At 39.7% G+C, this 22,520-nt stretch overlaps 2 protein-coding genes across 2 annotated transcripts; both read left to right on the top strand.

The window, feature by feature from the left end:
• Positions 1 to 17: 17 nt before the first annotated feature.
• ercc8 (excision repair cross-complementation group 8) lies at positions 18 to 14,351 on the top strand. Its single transcript, XM_051421475.1, has 12 exons — positions 18 to 358; positions 707 to 802; positions 1,106 to 1,207; positions 3,712 to 3,835; positions 4,858 to 4,939; positions 6,274 to 6,342; positions 6,428 to 6,494; positions 7,083 to 7,186; positions 8,098 to 8,222; positions 11,011 to 11,208; positions 12,509 to 12,604; positions 13,346 to 14,351. The coding sequence occupies exons 1-12, from the start codon at positions 282 to 284 to the stop codon at positions 13,409 to 13,411; spliced, it is 1,206 nt and encodes a 401-aa protein (XP_051277435.1). The 5' UTR covers positions 18 to 281; the 3' UTR covers positions 13,412 to 14,351.
• Positions 14,352 to 14,592: 241 nt separating this feature from the next.
• On the top strand, positions 14,593 to 20,236 carry elovl7a (ELOVL fatty acid elongase 7a). Its single transcript, XM_051421484.1, has 8 exons — positions 14,593 to 14,741; positions 16,815 to 16,899; positions 17,084 to 17,274; positions 17,777 to 17,857; positions 17,972 to 18,028; positions 18,171 to 18,276; positions 18,374 to 18,510; positions 18,642 to 20,236. Exons 2-8 carry the CDS (start codon positions 16,836 to 16,838, stop codon positions 18,888 to 18,890), a joined length of 885 nt encoding a protein of 294 aa, XP_051277444.1. The 5' UTR covers positions 14,593 to 14,741; positions 16,815 to 16,835; the 3' UTR covers positions 18,891 to 20,236.
• Positions 20,237 to 22,520: the final 2,284 nt, after the last annotated feature.

Here is a 22,520-nt window from a genome sequence, read left to right as displayed (position 1 = left end):
GACATTACGTTCCAACATGGCGGCTTTTTGTGTGGCTCTCCTGCGAAAGTAGTTGAAATGAATGTAAAATAAAGAAGAAATAATCAAAGCGAGAGTATCCCTGTGAGATTTAAAGGGCGCGTTAAGCTCCGGAGCTTTGGACGGCCATAATTTGTGGATTTAAAAACTCAAACTCGATGTAGCTAACATGCTAGCCTTTGAGCTAGGTTAGCTAACGACAGCAGAGAGTAAAAGCTAGCCCTGGTCTTAAATTAAGGCCGGTTTTTCTTTAAATTGAAGCAATGTTGGGGTTTCTGACAGCAAGACAGGCTGGTCTGGATGACCCTCTGCGACTGAGACGTGCAGAGTCAACGAGAAGGTGAGAGAATACAAGTATCTCAACTAGACAAGGAAAGGAAATAATTTAAATACACATATTCATATATCAATACTCAGCTCCCGGACCTAATGGCACCATGTATGGAGTCTCATCTTACGATATATCAAGTTGTTCCATTGACAGTCTCATGAAAGGATAAATAAATAACAGCTGGTACGTCTGAGGATTTGAGAAGCCTTTATTAGCTGATGTTTGTACATTTCGCTCAATAAATGACTTTGGCTGTGTTCCTTTCATTATTATCTCATTATCCAAATGTATGTGGGCTTTAAAGGTAAATGTGAGTTACAGTGATGCATAGCTCTTCCTCTTTCTGTTTCTCCAAAGGGTCCTCAGTCTGAAGTTGAATCCTGACAGAGACGTGGACAGGATCCATGGAAATGGCATCAACAGCCTTGACATTGAAGCAGTAGAGGGTAGATAGTAAGTCCACTTACTCCTAATTTCATTTAACTGATTTATAGATTACTATATTACAATCCCCCTGGACACTGTAGCTGTGAAATAGCAGCTGTAGGTCTATCCTTGACAAAGATTTGTGACAAGAGCCTAGTACAACAGAGGTGAATGGCATTTAGTCTTTGACTATACAAAGCATGGGGAAGTTAACATTGAAAAAGAGGAGAACTAAATTTCTTGAAACTATCTTCTGGTCACCTAACGTAATGCTGTGTAATGGCAGGAAAAGTAGTGCTATCTGTGAAGTCAACCCTCTCTGTTGTTTAGCATGTTGTCTGGTGGAGCAGATGGCGTGATCGTAATCTATGACCTGGAGAACTTCAGTGGGAAACCACAGTACACCTGCAAGACAGTTTGCACAGTAGGCAGGTGAGAATTACTCAATTTACTCACTGTCCACTAGAGGGAAGCACTGCATTACGTTCTCACAGCACCATGTCTTTCTTAGCTTGCTCACGCCATGGCCTTTACATACACTACCAGTCAAAAGTGTGGACACACTCATTTAATGGGTTTTCTTTATTTTCATGACTATTTACTTTGTAGACTCTCACTGAAGGCATCAAAACTATGAATGAACACATGGAATTATGTAGTAAACAAAAAGTGTGAAATAACTCAAAACATGTTTTATATTTTAGATTCTTCAAAATAGCCACCCTTTGCTTTGATTACTGCTTTGCACACTTTTGGCATTCTCTCGATGAGTTAATGAGGTAGTCACCTGAAATGGTTTTCTTCATGGTCTTGAAGGAGTTCCCAGAGATGCTGAGCACTTGTTGGCCTTTTTGCCTTCATGCCTTCATGGGTTTAGGTCAGGTGATTGTGGAGGTCAGATCATCTGGCGCAGCACTCCATCACTCTCCTTCTTGGACAAATAGCCCTTACACAGCCTGGACGTGTGTTTGGGGGTCATTGTCGTGTTGAAAAATAAATGATGGTCCAACTAAACGCAAACCGGATGGGATGGCATGATGCTGCAGGATGCTGTGGTAGCCATGCTGGTTCAGTGTGCCTTCAATTTTGAATAAATCCCCAACAGTGTCACCAGCAAAGCACCCCCACACCATCACACCAAAGAACCTTAGATTCAAAGATCTCAAATTTGGACTCATCAGACCAAAGCACATATTTCCACTGGTCTAATGTCCATTCCTTGTATTTCTTGGCCCAAACAAATCTCTTCTGCTTGTTGCTTTTCCTTAGTAGTGTTTTTTTAGCAGCTATTTGACCATAAAGGCCTGATTCGCGTAGTCTCCTCTGAACAGTTGATGTAGAGATGTGTCTGCTACTAGAACTCTGTGTGGCATTCATCTGGGCTCTAGTCTGAGGTGCTGTTAATTTGCGATTTCTGAGGCTGGTGACTCGGATGAACTTATCCTCAGCAGCAGAGGTGACTCTTGGTCTTCCTTTCCTGGGGCGGTCCTCATGTGAGCCAGTTTCATCGTAGCGCTTGATGGTTTTTGCGACTGCACTTGGGGACACATTCAAAGTTTTTGCAATTTTCCGGACTGACTGACTTTCAGTTCTTAAAGTAATGATGGACTGTCGTTTCTCTTTACTTAGCTGATTGGTTCTTGCCATAATATGAATTCTAACAGTTGTCAAATAGGGCTGTCAGCTGTGTACCAACCTAACTTCTGCACAACACGGCTGATGGTCCCAACCCCATTAAGAAGGCAAGAAATTCCACAAATGAACCCTGACAAGGCACACCTGTGAAGTGAAAACCATTTCAGGTGATTACATCATGAAGCTCATTGAGAGAAGGCCAAGGGTTTGCAGTTCTGTCGACAAAGCAAAGGGTGGCTACTTTGAGGAATCTAAAATATGAAACATATTAGAGAGTTATTTCACACTTTTTTGTTTACTACATAATTCCATATGTGTTCATTCATAGTTTTGATGCCTTCAGTGAGAATCTACAATGTAAATAGTCATGAAAATAAAGAAAAACCATTAAATGAGAAGGTGTGTCCAAACTTTTGACTAGTAGTGTACATGGAAGTGAAATGGCTTGAATCAAACTGTTTCTTCCCGCACGTTTTACTTGGATCTCCTTTTTGATGTGATGTGAGTAGTCCTACTATATATATTGTAGACTTTAATTAACACTGGGGGCTGATTCTGATGCTAATATCAGAATGCATTGACTGAATGATTTCCATAAAATCCTACACACTAGACCTTTTTAATGTACAACAACAATGAAAGCAATGCATGTCTGCACACTCATGGTGTCGGAATGTACATTGCAGTAATCCAAACCTGTTTCCGCCTTTGAGAAGGACAGAGATAGGGACCATCTTTCCTTGAAGACTGACATGTTATCATTACTGAAAGCAGTAAATATTTCCCATTTCCCATGGATATGTATTCTAAAAGGAGGTTCATATATATTTTTATTTTTTAGATTATTTTTGGCCTTTATATTGCCTTAAGTGTAGCTAAAGAGTGACAGGGAGAGTGACAGGGAGAGTGACAGGGAGAGTGACAGAGAGAGAGAGAGAGAGAGAGAGAGAGAGAGAACGTGCAGCAAAGGGCCTCAGATTGGAATTGAACCAAGGCCTCTGCAGTTACATGCACATTCTCAACCAGGTGAGCTCACAGTTGCCCCCAGTGATGAATATTTCTAGAGGTTTTTTTTTTCAGTAGCGGAAGCTTTTCTTGTACTTGTTGTTGTTAAGTTCATTTCTGAATGTCTCGTAGCAGAGCAGGGGCTGGAATTCTGCAGTCAAAGATGTGAAGAGAGTTTTTGTTTTTAAGAGTCCCAAAATGAGTGATCTGGTTGGCAAGCAGGCCCAGAGAACATGATAATAATTAACTGCAGTGCTCACTGCGCATCGTGATATGACTTTGTTTTTTTAATTTAGGTCGAGTCGGCACGTCCACAAATTCAGTGTGGAGACAGTGCAGTGGTATCCTTATGACACAGGCATGTTTGTCTCGAGTTCCTTTGACAAGACCATGAAAGTGTGGGACACTGAGACACTGAAGGTAAGAAATGTCACCCACAGACAAGGTTACTCCAATGTTAATATGATACACACTGAGTTATCAGTTTCTTAGATACACCTGTACCATTAGTTTCTCTGTGTGCGGTATGTTAATTGGGATAAACATAATTAGAAAGAAATTTCAAAATAATGCTGTCCAGTATAACTTTACAATAGAGCTGAATCATCATATAACCTTATAAAACTATAATTATAATAATAACTTGTGCATATTGCAGGTTGGCTTATTAAGTAACTAGATGACATTTGTTTTCTTATAGCTCCACCACCCTTTCTCTCTTTTTGCTCTTTTTGTTATCTCTTCCCATCTCTTTCTTATTTTCTGCTTCATGCTTTCTACCTTTCTATGCCACATAGTCCCATATGGCAGGCCCTGAGCTGTGCTAGAGTTACACTGGCACCACGGTTACCTCAAAAGGTCAGGGAAGGGACAGAAAAGAACCTACCGCCCCTTCATTTGTTTTACTCTGTGTCTCCATCTCTGTGTCTTGTACAAACACACACTCATAACTATTAAAATATTTATTGTGGTTGTGTAGTTCCACATTATTGTGTGCTTTGCATTCATGTGCACATAGTGTATTTGTATGTGTGGTATTTTTATGTAAACAGAGCCTCCTCTGTGTGTGTGTGTGCGCCCATTGGCTGAGTCCATGCCGGTGCTGGCACACACTGACAGATGGGGCACAGAGAGGCTTTTTATATTTGCTGAAGAATTTGCATTGTAACCGCCACTTCTGCTCGGGTGAGCTGCCTTCTGAGCTCTGAGCTGCTTCCCCCTTCCCTCTCTACTTGCGTTTATTTTTACCTAATTCGTTCTCTGAACCCCTTCCCTGCACTGTGGTCAGTTTATACTACAGTTAAACTTTAAGGCCATGCCTTTATTTAAGGACACAATGTTCATTCAGCATACATACACAAATATACACAGCACTTAACATACAGATAGCTGAATTTCTACTGTAGCTTACTGACCCTTTCTGTCTGTCTCTCACTTTTCAGCCTGCTGATGTCTTTGAGTTTGAGGGAAATGTCTACAGCCACCACCTGTCCCCCATTGCCAGGAAGCACAGTCTCATTGCAGGTGTGTGTGGATGCAGCTACAGTTTTTGCTGATCTCAGTGACACAGTACTACCCCCAGGAGTTGGCATTTGTAACACTGCGTACTAAAAAGCATTGAACTTCTTCTCCACAGACACCACCCCTACTTTGTACTCCAGTTTTTAACCCAGGTTATAATGTGACAGTTAGGAATGTAAAGATATATCAGAAGACAGTTAAGTCACAATACAAAAATGTGAATAAATCAGTGAGATGAACAATAAATCATGATGCTCTTTTTAAACCACACACTACGTCACTCGTGTCACTAGCTGTATGAAGATGCAAAGACATCAGTTTCACTTTTAGAAAGAAAAGGAAACCTGTATTGTTTTGCACAGTTTAAACCTCAGAAATGAAAAGGGATTCTATCATTTGATAAAGGAAATATAATAGAAAATATATTTTGTAGATTTTTGTCTGAAAAAAAATAAAGGAATTGATTTTAGTCATAATTTGAATTCAATCTCGTTTGGTTAAAAAAATCAAATCATGAACCCAGTATTTGTGAATTGTATCGATTTGTGAGTTGAGTGTATCATTATATCCCTACCTGGAGGGGACAGAAGTGAGCCTGCAGCTAGTTACACATGGATTCAGCTTCAGAGACAAACGTCTCTTTTTAAGAGGAAAAAAAAAACATAGGAATCTTCCTTACCACGTCACCGGGCAGGACCAACAGGTTTCTCGTGCCTGCTGAGTATGTGCTCATAATGCCCACATAAGTGCTTCCCGTCACATACACACACACAGTCTCTTTGACACACCTAAACCAGAGACACAGTGTTTGTTTTTGTGTTTTTTTTTCCTAACGTGTCCTTCCCTCTCAGTGGTGTTACAGATGTTTGACAGACAAGTTGGAAACCTCCCTGGAGTCTTCTATTTTCCCTAGGATTCTCTAGGATTCTCATTCATCATGCATAATTTGAGCTTTTTAGATGTTAATTATGTCCTGATCATTTTCTTTGTTCTGTTAAATTTCAACAGCTATGTTTTCCTCCTCCTGTGTATATAGCCTGGGTGTGTTAGCTCATGTTTATCAGAGGTTCGTATCAGTGAGTTTTTCATATTTACCACACCTTATCTGTGAGAACCTGGGACTCCAGTTTTTAACCTTGTGGAGTACCTCTCTCTTATACACCTGTTGAAGCTGATTATACTCACACATTTAGTAGTAAGAATGTGATATTGAAACTGAACCATTTAATGGAATTTTCAACTTTCAAGATATCCCTGTAAATTCCCCTTTTCCAGCCTTTAAAAACAAGACAACTTTTGAGTCTCCTCCCACAACTGTTTTTTTGTTTCGTTTTCAGTTGGCACCAAAAACCCTAAAATCCAACTGTGTGACCTGAAGTCTGGTTCACGGATTCATGTTCTTCAGGGTTAGTGGACAAGACCACAATTACACACGCTTACTTTTTCCTGCTGCTTTTCTGACACACATAAACAATAACTTTCCCCCTCTAGGTCACAGAGCAGAGGTCCTGTCTGTGCGGTGGTCACCCAGATACGAGCACATCTTAGCCACTGCCAGGTAGGCACTTTAAACTGCCAGTCTCAAACAGTTTGCCCTCAGAGCCACATCAAAGAATAATACCAGGTATGGGACAATCCCCACCATGTTGTGTCCCAGCAGTTCTTGTCATCTCAGTTCTGGCCCATCTGCCACATTGCAACCCTGAGTCAAGGATAATGACACCACATTGCTGGAAGATAGGCGCTGTGGCAGCCTGGTAGCCCTGTCAGTATAGCATATGGTAGATACAGTCCCCACCTGTTTTATGCTACATTAGACATGCTAATTAACCAATTGGGATCAGTGTGCTGTTTTCCCTGTGGACTATAAGTGATTTTGAAAACAACTGGCACAGAGAGACACTCGGAGAAGTGTATGATATTCTATTATGGACCAGCATGTTAATTCCCAACAGTAAACTGACCTTTAAAAACAAACACTGGCTTACACACACTGTTTTATATGACTTATCTGTTTGGGCATGTTTTGTACTTAAATTGTGGTATTGCACTTATTCTAATTTTTGAATAGTGCATAGTTCTGCATTTATTATTAATAAACCAGAAAAGTGTCAAATAAAATTAATTCCCTTATTTTCCTTCTAAGTGCAGACAGCAAAGTGAAAGTATGGGATGTGCGTCGGGCTTCTGGCAGTCTCTTAACTCTGGACCAGCACAATGGAGAAAAGTCAAAAGCTTCCTCTGAGGCAGGTACTGTTACCTCGCCCCCTTTTTTCTTCTGTTGCAATGTCTTTCTTCAAAGTGGGCAGGGCCTCTGGCAGATGTTTTAGACTTCATCTTGACAATAGAAAATACAGGCATTGAAATGCATCAGGACAGAAATTGTTGTCACATAACCCCCTGGGGTGTAATTGGCAGGGTAACACCTTTGCAGCTTTGCTTGTATGCTGTCATGTGTTTCCCCTTCCTTATCCATATCAATCTACCAGTCACTGTCCAAGATGACAATTTAGCACCATGATATGGCATAAGCTTAGAGTGGTGCTGCACAGACTACATACATACAATTTAAATAATGGTTATATCGTACATATTGTCTTTCTTTTTCTATTTGTATATACTGTCACTTCTATTTCTATTTTATCTTAATTTATATTCTCTATGTTTACTGTAATGTACCAATTTACCAAGGCAAATTCCTTGTATGTGAAAACCTACTTGACTAAAAATCCGATTCTGACGAACGCTCGGGTTCACATAACCCCAAAAAACCTTCCTGGTATCTGATCTTCTTAGGAACAGAAAATTATGTAGTTTACAGCAACACTTCCTTCCTCAGCTCTGATGTCTAATACCTTTCAGGTTTTTCTGGTTAACATAACTGAGAATGTCTCTGGAGGAGAGGTCAACATTCTGCACATACAGTATCTGTTTTTCTTGCCAGGGGTTTTGTTTAAGTTCGAGCTAAGAGGGGCAATGTTTAGAGGAAACCAGTTTGTAATTAAACTAGTTTGTCTTTATTCTATTGTAACTATTATGTGAGAATGTGTTTTACAGCAACTGCACTAAAAGCATATTACTGATTGAAGTATGAGAAGTTGACAAAGATGCAGGTGGGATTACAAATGCATGTTATTGTGTTCTTATCTTTGTTTAACCAGTGAACACAGCTCATAATGGCAGAGTGAATGGCCTGTGCTTTACTGGAGATGGCCTCTACCTCCTCACTACTGGAACTGATGACCGTATGCGACTATGGAATAGTGCCACTGGAGAAAACACACTGGTAAGGTGTGTGTGAGAGTAAATGCTTTGTCCTTGTAACCTACCTGGACTAGCATTTTGGATTATGCAAATGCAGCAGTTGCAGACCCATTACATTTGCCTTTACATTGCCAAATCCTTAAAAGAAGTCTGAAGAACAAGTTAAATAGATACCCATAATGGCCTGCTTGATACCTTCCAGTCTGGTTTTGGAAACTGCAGAAACTGTTCTTGGTGTGGTCATCGGTAATCTCTGAAATACAGGTTCAACCCAGCTGTCTAACCTCGATCCCAGTGCTCTTTTTGACTTTTTAATTTGATAGTACCACTTATCAGTGGTTCAGGATGTACTTGCATATAAGTAATCTCTTGTCTCAGTTAAAAACTTGGTTTCTACATTACATGTGTAGTTCTACAAGGGGCAATCTTTGGTCATGTTTTAGTGCAATTTATATATACATGTACACACTTGGAGGATCTTCTGTAGAAACCGCGAGATAAAAGCAGCCTTGATCAGGTCCCCCGCAAATGCAAATCGCCCGATAAAGACCACTAAATTCAAAATGGCAGACTTGCTGTTGGGTTTTGGGTTTGGGTCCAAGAGGCTTTTTTTGTCTGGTCATGATGGTCATTTTGCCCCGCCCATATGCAAGACCTGTAGAATACCTGCATTTTCACCACCACCAAATTAGCATGTTGTGGCCTCCAAAAATGCGATTCAGTAGGGAATACAATGTAATAGGGTCCTTGCAGCGCTTTGCTGCTCTAGCCCTAATTAACATAATTATGTAGAGGATCCCCAAATTGCTTGATATGGGTAATGTAATGTAATGAATAGGTAGTCAGGTTGTTTGAGATTTTTGAGCTCTTACAACCTGTAAGAGGAAACGAGCTTATTCTTGGCAGCTGTGGCCAGTCTCTGTTGTGTCTCTCCAAAAAGCCAGAAACAAACAGAGTATCTGTGTAAACATATATTATATACTGCATATGACTATACACCGATCAACCATAACATTATGCCCACCTGGGTACCCTGGTGTTCATAATGTTATGCAGCTCCATACGCAACAAACCGATGGTAAATGGTAAATGGACCTGTACTTGTATAGCGCCTTTCTTGTCTTCTGACCACTCAAAGCGCTTTTACACTACATGGCACATTCGCCCTTTCACACATGTTCACTCAGTGATGGTAAAGCCCATCGAACAGAAACTAATGCATTCATACACATTCACACACCAATGCACGGCATCGGGAGCAATTCGGGGTTAAGTATCTTGCTCAAGAATACTTCGACATGTGGCACCAGGGGGTCGAACCAGCAACCTTCCGATAAGGGGACGACCCGCTCTGCCTCTGCACCACAGCCGCCCTGATGCACTGTGTTCTGACATCTTTCTATCAGAGCCAGCATTAACTTTTTCAGCAAAGTCCCAGTTGTCTAGCCATCACAATTTGGCCCTTGTTAAAGTCGCTCAAATCCTCATGCTTGCCCATTTGTCCTGCTTCTAACACATCAACTTTAAGGACAAAAAGTTCACCTGCTGCCTAATATATCCCACCCACTGACAGGTGCCATGATAACCAGATAATAAGTGTTATTAATTTTACCTGTCAGTGCTCATAATGTTATGGCTGATTGGCGTGTATGGCTTCTAGGAATCCGAGAAGCTACACGTTCATTACTGGCAGATTAGGTCACTCTAGCTTCCGGGCTACCTGAAGACTGTAAAGTGTCTGCAGCTAATACAGAAGGGTGCTGTACAAACTCTTACTGTGACAGGAAATAAACACATCTTTACACAGCTGTTTTTACTTTTTAGCATTTATTTTTAACATTTAGGAGTTTAACTGGGTCTGTCTTGGTGCTATGGTGAACATTTTGTAAAATACTGTCAAAATTATCTACAAATAATAATGTTTCAATTATTTTACAAAAAAGGACACGGGAGCATTGTTACTTTTCTTCAGTTTTCTATACTTTTCAAGAGCACAGGAATTTTTTATTAGAGTACTTTCTTTCCTCACTGTTGATTATTCTCCAAAAACCTTCACAAGTGAAACAAGAATTAATGTTTGATTAACAATCACCCAGTGCTAACCAACAATCTGTCACTGTTAACCAAATTGGACAACCTAGTTTACATCACTGCTCTTACAGGCTTACAGACTATTTTAGTTTTGGCATTGGTCTATTTAAAATAGTGTACAATTTGTATATCCACGCCCATACACAGCCCCACACCACAGAATCATAAGCTTAAAGCCAAGGGAAGCTTTGCTATTTGCCATGAGCTCTCACACAGTCACATGTTCTAATTTCCTGCTCTGCTGCCTCATGCTGCCGTTGCCATGGTGGGCATTTTTCCATCTTCAGGCAAATGTTTTATGAGGAAGGAAATGCACTTAACACACTTATTAGAGCTCAAGGATACACACAATGTTTTGGTGGGTAAAACAAAATGTAAGCACAACTTTTGTTTGTTTACAAGAAAAGCCCACAGGGCCCCATTCAACCTTAAAACTTAAAATATTCTAGTAGTGGTTCTACAGCTTTATTGTGAATTATTACTGGTTATTATTTTCAGGTGTAAGAAGCATTAAAAACCTATGACACCTATGGGGATAAACGGTTGTTATTTTTGGTGGTGCTGCACAAAATGGTTCAACATGTAACAAACAAAAAAAAAGGAAGGCATCATATTTTTCTTGGAAACCATCTCACATTCTTTAGTGTCATAAGTAACTTATATTTAGAAATATACACACATTATCTGAACCGTGTGTGCCTTTACTGTTTGTCCCTTAGGTAAATTACGGGAAGGTCTGCAACGAAAGTCGTAAAAGGCTACAGTTCACGGTGTCGCATGGCTGCAGCCCAGAGTTTGTGTTTGTGCCGTGTGGCAGCTCAGTGGCGGTGTATGCCCTCCACACAGGAGAGCTTGTCACTATGCTGAGGGGTCACTACAACAACGTCGACTGCTGTGAGTTCCACCCGGACTACCAGGTGAGTCACACCGAAGTCCCAGGTAGTGACTATTCCCTGCATCTCGCCGATATACCAGTCTATCTGTAGTGCTGCCTTTGTTTTTACTTCCATCCATATATTTGTCTCTTCTGCAAGTCAAGTCTAGTTAGTCTCTTGAACGCTTAAAGAACTGTGAACCCTCTTGTTACATTATCTCTCCAGCCGTTGTGGTGTTGTCACTGCTGCAACTGCTATTAGAAATTTGCAATCACCATGGCAGTCTCAAATGAGCCGCTTCCCTCTGACAGATAACATGGTTAAAGTCAACATTTCCAGAGCTATATTGAGCCACTATAAATGCAAATACAGACATACTCAAGTTAGTCTTCTTAACCTAAGTGTCGACTGTGACTCTGCCACATGATGAAGGTTTAACTGCACCGAAGCATACAGATGAAATGTACAGTAATTGTGTTTTCCTTACTACAGAACAAACGACCTGATAGAGGCTATTATTAAGGTTTTTGTAGATTGTCTACAAACATGTAACAAGAGATTCAACTATCGCAGGTTAAAATTGTGATCACATAAATTAAACATATATATTATAAGATAACATAACATACAAACATATAAAAAAAACGTATAGACAAAAAACAGAACACACAATAGCAGTACTGTGTATCCGAATGTGATGGTGCTGTGTGTCAAAATAACAGAGAATGTCTTTGAAGCTAAATAAGTATGTTGAGTTTAGCCCATCAGTTGAGATTGGCTTAAAATGTCAAAGGTTCCTCACAGGTAAAGAACACAAGAATATGTTTGGTGTCCTTATACTTTCCACAAAAACTGTTAAAATGAACTATTTTCCTGCTCATATACTGATTTTTATATGGTATGTCTCTGTAAAACAAGCTTAAGATTCTTTTTAAAAAGAACAGATTTGTTTTGATTTTAGAGTGGACACAGAAAAATGCCAGTTCCACAATCGGCCAAATATTGACATAACAAATGTGACCAAAACCAATGTTTGTTTTCACATAGGTTTGGCAGCTTATTTGGAGAGTTCCGGAAAATGAGATTTGCTAGTTCATCTTCTCATCAGATCAGTCCCATGCCACTGACAATGTGTCCCCTGAGTTCACTTACGCTATTGAGCTTATTAAATATTTTACTCTTGATCCCAATCATGCTAGTTAACGCTGGTTTCCACAAGGTGCTGACATCACTGTCTGGAAGTGCTAAGATGAAGGTTATGCTGCAACAGCAGTTCCTTTAATTTCCCTAGCAGTGTGAACAAATGTGAAACAATGGAAGTGTCCTTGTTTTTTGTATGTAGGAGCTGTATAGTGGAGGTAAAGACTGTAACATCCTGGCGTGGGTTCCTGTCCTTCGTGCCTCAGATGTGGAAGAAGAATCAAACAATGCAATTAAGGTAGGAAAGAAGGTATGGAAAAGACATAAGGAACAGTTATGTAATCAAATAACACTAAACAACCGATTAATAGACAGATAGTGACAATCTCAGTGTGAACACGATGATTAAAATTGGTATCCTCTAAACTTACATTTTGGTATTTCTGTCTTCATGTCAGACATGAGATCATGGATAAGTGTCATCTCAGGAATTTAAATTGTGAAACCTCGCCTCTTCATACGGCAACACGACTACTCAGCCTTGTCTGCATTCTAGTAGTGCTTATCGAATTACAAATGGCTGTGCTTTACTGTCTTTTTCCAGTCTAACTAGTTGGTACATTTATCAGATTAACTTAGCAATTGTTCTCATCAGTCATACAAAAATTGTTCAGGCAAATTTGACAGGGATGTGTGGTTACCCGCTTGAGTTTCTTTTCCCCCACAGCGTATACCCGTATATGGTTGTGACAGGTATTATGCATTATGTTTTTTGTAATAGATCTATTAAAAGAAGAATATCTTAAACCTACTACAAATAGTTTTTAACTGGTTATGAAACAATTATCAATCTCAATTTAATACTGACACCTCTATATGACCTAAATAAACAAGAAAAACCATCAGTGAGAAGATTGGCTATTTCTATATAGTTATTGTTAATGAGGGTCAGATTCCCCTTACATTAACTGAACCACAGTTCCTCGTTGCTGCTTAAATTCAGACTTTATTTTGACCTGAATGTCTCGATTCTTTACAGGGAGCTGTTGGCCAGACTTCAGTTAACCCTGCCTTTCAGGATGCATGGAGCAGTGAGGAAGATTAATGCTGCTGTTTTGAATGTTTGGCCAAAGTGGACGTACAGGTGTCTGACCATGCAAATGACAACGCATCCTATGCAATAAACTTGTCAAAACATTACAGGTCCATGGACACCTGTAAAAGTCATTGTGGGTTTAGGTTCTCCAGTTTTATTATTGCACACAAAGACTAGGGCCTTAAAATGAATATGAAATGTGTAAATAATTGTACGGCTTTATAAATATGTGTTATGAATAATGTTTGCTTTTGTACATTTGATACAGCATTGTTATTGTTGATTTGCTGTTTTTTATTGGTCCTTGGTATTCTTAACAAGTTTCATGTTGCTAAAGTCTTCTTAACATGATTTTGTATTTTCAATAATTAATTGTAGCCACGGGGGATATCTGCCACTGTTGACTGCTGACTGTTAAAAAATGTGGAGATTTTGCAAAAAGCAGAGTTAACCCTTACTGTTTGCTCAGAGAGAGAGATTTGTTTGTTTTTAAACAGGTTTCAGTTTTTGTGTTTTTGCCACTGGATTGGGAAGAGAGTGTAAGACGAGTGGGCAATCAGAAACACGGCCTTGTTGTCATTCCTGCAATACTTTGCATTTGTGAGGAGCGATACTGAAACCTTTCCCTCCGTCCCACTCCCCTCACAGTTATACATATTGGCTTATTTACCATGTGAACACCTTGAACCCAAATGAGGCCCTTCCCATAAAAATCTACAAATAACAAAAACACAATACAGTGATGAACATTGTTATCCTTTAAGAAATATATACACTTATTTCTTGCATATCAACACTATTCATATCCAGGGTACTGTTTCTGTCATTTAATGTAACAGTCAGTTCTCTTTATCCAAAATTACCGGAAGTGTCTTGAATTGTACATTTTTTAATTATGTCTGTTTCTTTATAATAAAAGCACTGGGGGCATGCTACCTTATTTATTTCACCTCTCTGTAATCGTGCTGTGTTTTTTTTTTTTTTTGGCAGGTTATGGAAAAAAACAGCATTAGCTGTAAAGCTGCCACTCTCCTTTTTTTTTTGATTAAAACTAATGATTGATTACGTCGGAAGAGGATATTATTGTATTGTTGCAAAATCTTTTCGATGAGGCATCACTCAAGAATGAACTTCAGCGTTAGCCAACCACCGAGCAAGGGGCGTGGCTGGATTCCAGACCCCGCCCTCAGATGCCTATCATAAGCGGGGAGTACGGCGCGTAGAGAGCAGAGGAGGCGCACCTGTTGGGAAGCTGCAGGTGAGCCGGGAGTTTGGATACAGACAATTTGACCCAGCAAAAAGGACTTTCACCGAGTAACAGCGGTACCAGCACAAAAAGGTTAGTAATTATTGTTTTCTTCGAGTTGAATTTGAGTTAAGTGATACAACAAAAAGTTTTTATAGAGAGAAAAATGTAGGAAAGCCGGTGTATCGACGCAAAAGCGTGCCCGTGATTACTGAAACATTTCCTGCCATTGTGTGGCGGATAGGAGCTGTTGGACTTGTTTTTCATCAATGGCGTCACCTGGTCCTCATCAGCTCAGCCTCTTATTGAGGCTTACAGCGATACTGGTGTGGGCAAATAAAAGTAAGCTAAAATAACTTAATTAGCCAATTCGATGCCAACTAGCTCAATATTATACAAGGTGCACTTTCCAAAGTGGCCCAGTTAAGAAAGAAGTAAATTATTGAGTAAATTATGATAATGGACACATTTGTAAGATTATTTATTTGACCAGGTAAAATTGACATGAAACGACTATTATTGGTGTGTTTAATGTTTTTCTATGCAACACATCAACCAGTCTGCCTCAGTTATTGAATAATGTTGGACCACCTTAACTCAATTATCTTTTGGGAAGCCGTGGGGAGTTGACATAGCAGACATAAAATAAGGAGGTGTGCCATGGGAGTAGCAGCCTTTACATCACAGTCCCTGACTATAACGTTAATTGGCATGTCAAGGCTTGCCAGTCGTCATTGGTGTAGAAACTCCAGACAGCCATGCCTCTTTTCACAGTTCACCTAATGACTTACCCATGCCCTGTTCAAATTCTTGTCACAATCAGGTTGACACACCTTGAAAACCTGTCATGTAGGGCTGTGTCTTATGTATCCTTAGCACATATAGGGTGGATATGTTTTTCTTATTTTATTTATTTTTTATTCCTTTTACATTTGCTCAAAGCTCCCACACAAATGGCACAACGGTTTTCTAGAAATAAAAACAATCTAACAGGTATATTGAGATTTTGTTTGACTTCTGGTGTGTTTAAAGAGTTCTCCCTTGGCATTTTTCCCATACAACAGGCCTGTTTCATAAACCAGTCAAGCCAGTCATTGTGAACCTTACCACACTGGAGCCAGTATGAACCGTGTAACCTAATGCAAGGCATCAACTCCATGCCCAGAAACCCTTAACTGATGTGTTGCATTTTATAAAACTGCTTGCTTTGATTCCTGAACCATTAGACTGATTCATAATTAATGGCAGCAGCACAGATGCTGGGATAACTGGGAAAAGTTTGTCCCATTACCCTTCACTAAAAAATTAACCAGTTTAAGCTTAATGTCATTCTGACATTACATAGTGTCTTTTTACACTACACATCATCATTTCCAAAGTGTTTCCTGCTAACTCTTTTCCCATTGAGAAAAGTTCCAAGTTTCACACGTTTACGTTTGTATCACATACCAAAGATTTCCAGCATGAGTCAAAGTGGCATGATTTTGGTATTAAGTCATGGACTATATTGTAACAGATTTTTACACTAGCCATGTGTACATGTTTCTTGAATCAATTCTAGTCACAGTGTTTGTTCTCTGCAAACGGAGACACTGACTGCTACTCATTGTACTCCCCGTACACTCTTGGCTTTGTCCGTCTCAGATTGTCAGAGGGGCAGCAAAGAATGGCTGAGTGCCCTATACAGTCCAGCCTTTCAGTCATGGCAGTACAACTACAAATAACAATACTGAGTTAAGCACTGTTCAGATCTTATCACATACCAGTTGCATGGTGATGAAACGATGCTGTGTGCTGTCAGTTTCAGTGAGTAGCTCAGGTCAAACTAGTTTGTTTTTTAACTTGCAATAGTTGTTTGAGAGTGACTTACTTCCTGTTGAGAGTTCATTGCCAAAGTGGAGGCACTAGTAACCCTTAATAACCTTGATAGTTCCTCAACTTTAAACTTCCTCAACCTGCTGTGGTGTATTTTTTTTATTTTATTTTCTAATCCACATCACTTGAATACAGCGTTAATTAGTGTATTTGGCAGCTTTTAAAAGTAAACAAATATTTCAGTGAAATGAACTTTTTGCTGTTCTGGGACACAAGTATCGCGGACTGATTCTGTGCCGAGGCTTCTTGAACAAATTCCAGTGAACCTAACCTTTGCCTTTCCTCTTCTAGGTGAATTGCAGGGATCTGAAAATGGAATTTGATAATATAAAGTCCTCGGCCGCACTTGTTTATGACGAGTTCATCCAAAATGCAGGTGAGTCTATGAACATTCAAACACATCAAGCTTTCAAAAAGACTGGGCATGTTTTGTATTTTTAAAACCCTACACTCTTGGGTTTGTTTCTGTACATGAATCGACTTTTAACATGGTACACTCCCCTCCCTTTTCTTTGTATCTGAACCTTTTTTGATCTCACGAACAAATACTTCTGTTACAGACTCACGGACAGAGAACTGGTTGCTTATGTCATCTCCTCTCCCCCAAACGGTCATCATCGCAGCGTACATTTACTTTGTCACGTCGCTGGGGCCTCGGCTAATGGAGAACCGTAAAGCCTTTGACCTCAAAGGAGTCCTCATAGTCTACAACTTCAGCGTGGTGGCTCTCTCACTCTACATGTGCTACGAAGTGAGTCATCAGGTTCTCCTTTTGTTTAATTAGAGCACAGTGGCATGAAATGTGTGCTGTTAAAATAATTTAATGTAAGATAGCACGCTGCATGCATACCACTAGCTCATAGGGGAGCAAACATCAGTATTGTTTTGTTGAGCTCTTTGTGAAGAACAGAGCTGTGGCACATGCCATTGGCAGTCTTGTGAAATACTCTTGCTCATGGATTATGGGTTTTTTGTTTTTTAACTTGACTGTTTGATCTGAGGTTAAACCAGATTGGCGGGTATAGTCTTCCAGTTTAATCATTTGGAGAGAATGGATTTTTACATCCCAACCTTACCCAAACACAGGGTGTAGCTTTACTGTGTATGGTCAATAAATAAGTCAACAGCATCTGTCCCCTTAGATGGAAAAAATATCCAAGTAAAACTGAAGACGGAGTCAAATTTAACATCTGAAAAAAGATTTTTTTTCTTTTGAAGGTACACTTGTTAACACTTTGCCCTGTTCTCTTCAGTTTGTGATGTCAGGATGGGGAACGGGATACTCTTTTAACTGTGACCTGGTCAACTACTCTGATTCACCACAGGCTATAAGGGTAAGCCACTTATTTAAAGATTGGCATATACTGCATCATCTGATTGAATTCTTTTTTATTTTTTTTTATTTTAAGAACCAGTACTGAAATATTTTACTATGCTCTCTCCTCTAGATGGCAGCAACATGCTGGCTTTACTACTTCTCAAAGTTCATTGAGATGTTGGACACGGTAAGTCACAATCAGTCAGACATTCGAGTTGAATACACGTCCTCTTTATTGTGTTGCAGTGAATCTATATTACATTTTAGGGCCCAGCAATGTCCCCCACCTGCCATTTATTTTAACAAACTATACTTGTGTCCCTTTCCAGGTCTTCTTTGTGCTGAGAAAGAAGAATAGCCAGGTGACATTTCTTCATGTCTACCATCACTCAATCATGCCATTCACCTGGTGGTTTGGAGTTCGTTTTGCAGCAGGTAGGCTGTCTTTCATGTACAACCAATATTTTACACATTACATGTCATTATTTTTTCCCATTGTGACTATTAATCCTAAAACGCTCCCTATTTTCAGGTGGTATGGGGACATTCCACGCCCTGCTCAACTGTGTTGTCCATGTTATCATGTACACCTACTATGGCCTGACTGCCCTGGGCCCCAACTACCAAAAGTACCTGTGGTGGAAGAAATACCTCACTACCATTCAGCTGGTATGCTAAATTGTGTTCTCTTTTTTTTGGGGGGGGGGTTTATCTTATGTTCTCAAAATGTACTCCTTATAAAGACCTGTGATGAATCTTGGCAATAGACTTGACCCTTCCTTTCCTTTGTCGCTCCCCAGATCCAGTTTGTTATGGTGACCAGCCACATCTCCCAGTATTTCTTCATGAAAGACTGCCCCTACCAGTTCCCTATCTTCATCTACATCATCGGCCTGTACGGCCTGATTTTCCTGTTCCTCTTCCTCAACTTCTGGTACCACGCCTACACCAAGGGCAAGAGGCTGCCGAAAGTGCTGCAGGCTCAGACATGGTCACACCACACCAATGGAGTTATGAATGGAAACGCCAGTCATGAAAAAGATGAGTGATGCAAGACTTGGCTCATCTGGGGGGTTTCGGGGTTGACCTCATTTACATAAGCAAACCACTGCAGTCTGACATTCAACCCCAATTATTTTGGACTGTATTTTTTTTGATTGCTTTTCTACTTGCAACTGCAACAGACAATCTTTAAATTATGACCAACGCTATATTTAAGGGGTTTATTGACCCAAGCTGAAGGGTTTCATTTTGTTTTGTTTACATTGAAGGTAAAGCCCAAGTTCTGCTATGGAAGTTTCCAAAGAGCCCTCCTTTGTCTGCTACAGTATGGTTAGAAAAAATTTCACTTGTCAGAAATTGACTCCACAATTCACACCAACTATAGGGCTTCACCTATGATAAGACTGTAGGCCCTCATACTGGGCCTCCTCAAAGCTTCTAATGCCGAGATCACTTTTTTTTTTTTTTACTTTTGTGACTTGATCTTTCGTCTGAGAAGACTTTTAGGAAATCCAATTTTTTTTGTTTGTTTTAAGTTGCGCACTGAAAAGTTAAGGGTTGTTTATTTCATTTAACCTAATATGACGTTGACTGTTCTGAGTCGATGGGTGTTTAGGCTACACACGTTAAGAGGTTACATGCATGCAGAACGGGGTGTTTTGTTTTAAAAGAGAAGGTTTTGATCACATATGCCCACTTCTCTATGGCTTGAGTCACAACCAATGCTGACGGTACAGACATCCAGTGAAAAGGGCTATCTTCATACAGTGGAGTTAATTTATTCTCCTGATTTAATGATTGTCCTATGAAGCGTTGGTGTGACAAAGATGCCAGAGATGAAGGCTGATGGACCACTGTAGTCCTTGTAGGATCCAGAACAGAGCTAGAGTTTTACTACTTCCTTACTGAGGCATATTGCAAAAATAACACTGTTTTACAGGACCGCAGTACGCACAATTGCATGGATTCACTATTTAGCCAGTCAAAAGACATGAGCAGCCTCGCTTGCCTGCTTTTTAGTATTTTGCTTCATGTGTTGAAGCTCTGTGGCTAACAGTGTCTTCAGACGGCTGGAGTCAGGCAGTGCCTTTGGACTGAGGTCTGTGGAGTAGTTTTATATATTGTTATAATGATCTTAAACTGAAAAGTGAATGTAACACTCTGCTCATTTTGGTGACGGAGGACACAGGATCGAGCTAGGCATGGGGGTGGAAAGAGTTCCACTTTTAATCCAGTTGTGAGCCCATGTTAACAGATACAGTGCATACAAATGAGGTTTTTCTTTCAGTTCCTCGTCCGATCCAATAGTTAATACTGTAAGAAATGTTGCATAAAATGTTGTTTATATTGTCTTTTATATGTATTTATAAAAAATAAATGATCATGTACTTAGTTTCATTTTGCCTGTTTCTGTTCATTTTGAATTGTTAAAATTAAAAAAAATAAATAAATTATTCCTCAGATGTAATAAAGGTAACAATTGCAACAGTAGATAGTGAAATATTGACAGACTTAATTTAAAATGCAGTTTAATAGCAGAGCTTCTGAAATTACCAGATTGAAACTTCAGTATAAAATAAACTCATTGTACAGTTTCAGCTGAGCGCTGCTTAGACTTGATAAGTGATAATCAACTTGTTTAAGCTACCCTTGATTTAGTTTTTATTCTTGCAGAGTACAGCAGCTTCACTTGGGCTGCATGCTAAATAGGAAGACAAGACTACTACACTATAATGACATGCACTCTGGTAAGTTGAAAATCTACTAAAATATAACTAACTAAAAGGACTCTTTGCAAGCATCTTTGAAAAAGTTATGTAATTAAAGGAAACTCAACAGGGAAGCAAAAACATGGTTGAAATTCTAATCTGGGCATAGCCTTGTGACTGACAAAAAATACATCTCATGATACATTTTCTTCATGGTAACATTTCATAAGAACCTATAGTTGTAGGGAACTGTTTAAAAACCAATTCTTAGACCAGACTATAATGAGCTATTTTTACCAGTAGGATGTGCTGTTAAACTAGAAAAGTGTTGCTGTGTTCAGTTTTCAGTGCAATATCGTAAGATGGATCACCACACAATAGATGCAATTAATTTCACATTCATGAAAAAGAATGGCGCGCACCCCCGCCCCCATAAGTCATCTGCTTGAATGTATTATTGAGCAATACTCAATTTGAATCTTTGTTTCTGTGTATCTGCAGGATAATGAACTGTGAATTGCATTTTGTTGTTGGGTGAAAAGCTTCTTTCTCTAAAACATTTTTTGGGGATTTTTTTTTTGGCCTTTTATGCCTTTATTTGACAGAGAGACAGGAAAGGGGGCAGAGAGAGAGAGAGGGGATGACATGCAGCAAAGGGCCGCAGGTCAGATTTGAACCTGGGCCACTGCGTGTGTGGGTTGCCAGTTCTATGGACTGAGCTAACCAGGCACCCAGAGGAATTGATTTTTATCCTACCAACCATACGTTGTTCAATTTTCATGTTAAGGTATTTTAAGATTATTTTATTCCCATGTACTTTATTTACCAGTAGAGGAGCATATTTTTATCTCATGAAATTATGGCAACAAAGCTACACAGGAATAACCTAAGAACAACATCTTATTGTCCCAGAGAGGCCAGATCTCAATCAAAGGCAACAGCTTTTCATTCATTATGTCCATGCAACTTGACAAAGCTTTTTCATAGAATGGAGAAAGTTGCAGTGTCCAGATGTGCAAACCTGATGGAGAGACCTATCCAGACTGACTCAAGGATGTAAAAGGTGCATCCACAAAATACTGACATGAAGGGGGTGAAATTTGTAATGAATTTACATCATTATGCATCTGTTTCCACTTTGACATTGAAGGATAGTTTTTCTGTTGATGGGTGTCAATAAAGCCACAATAAATCTACTTTGATTCAATGTTGTAAGACGATTAAACACCAAGACTTCCAAGCGTGATGGAGGTTTCTTTATAGACATTTTATATCCAATATATTTAGATATCAGAAATAGAACAATTTAAATTTTATTTATATGAAAACATGCTGCTCTTTCTGTCTAACACTTGAAAAACTGACAACCCACACTTCCCCCTCTCCATTACACAAACACACCCAGGAAACAGGAGAGCACGCTGACCTGTCTGTTAGATATCAGAACGTCCTTCTGCACTTAAGTGGCACATAATCATATGTCCACCAAGCAGCAGTCCCTGAGCTTTTTATTGGATGACACTCAGCTGTGTGATGGCAAATACAAAAGCTTTTCATACATAAAAGGAAGCTGACGGTGCAAGATACAAATACAAATGACGGAAATCATTTAAAGCCTGTATTGCTACCCATATAAATGTACTGTGGTAAATGAGTGCTGAAACTAACAGACTGAATGGAGAGACGAGATCAGGCAGCAGGGCAGCCTAACCCTCGAAGGGCATGGATGATCGCTCTCCACCATGATGAGTTTCAACAACCCCTGTCTGTCTCCAAGCCACCCTCGCAGGCCCATCCCAGGTTTTACTATGGGAGAGGCTGTGATAAGTAGGTCATTATCGGGTTGAATGTGTGAGACGGCTCATCGCTGCAAATATGTGTAACACAAATGAGGTGAGTTTGTTCCTGCCTTTCATCACATGATTTTGAAAATGAATGTTTTAATGTTAGAAACATTTAAGTTCTATT

This window comes from Dicentrarchus labrax, unplaced genomic scaffold (assembly GCF_905237075.1).
Source record: "Dicentrarchus labrax unplaced genomic scaffold, dlabrax2021, whole genome shotgun sequence".
NCBI classification, from domain to species: Eukaryota; Metazoa; Chordata; class Actinopteri; family Moronidae; genus Dicentrarchus; species Dicentrarchus labrax.
The sequence above is the reverse complement of the archived record's forward strand: the minus strand, read 5'-3'. Positions and strand labels throughout refer to the sequence as shown.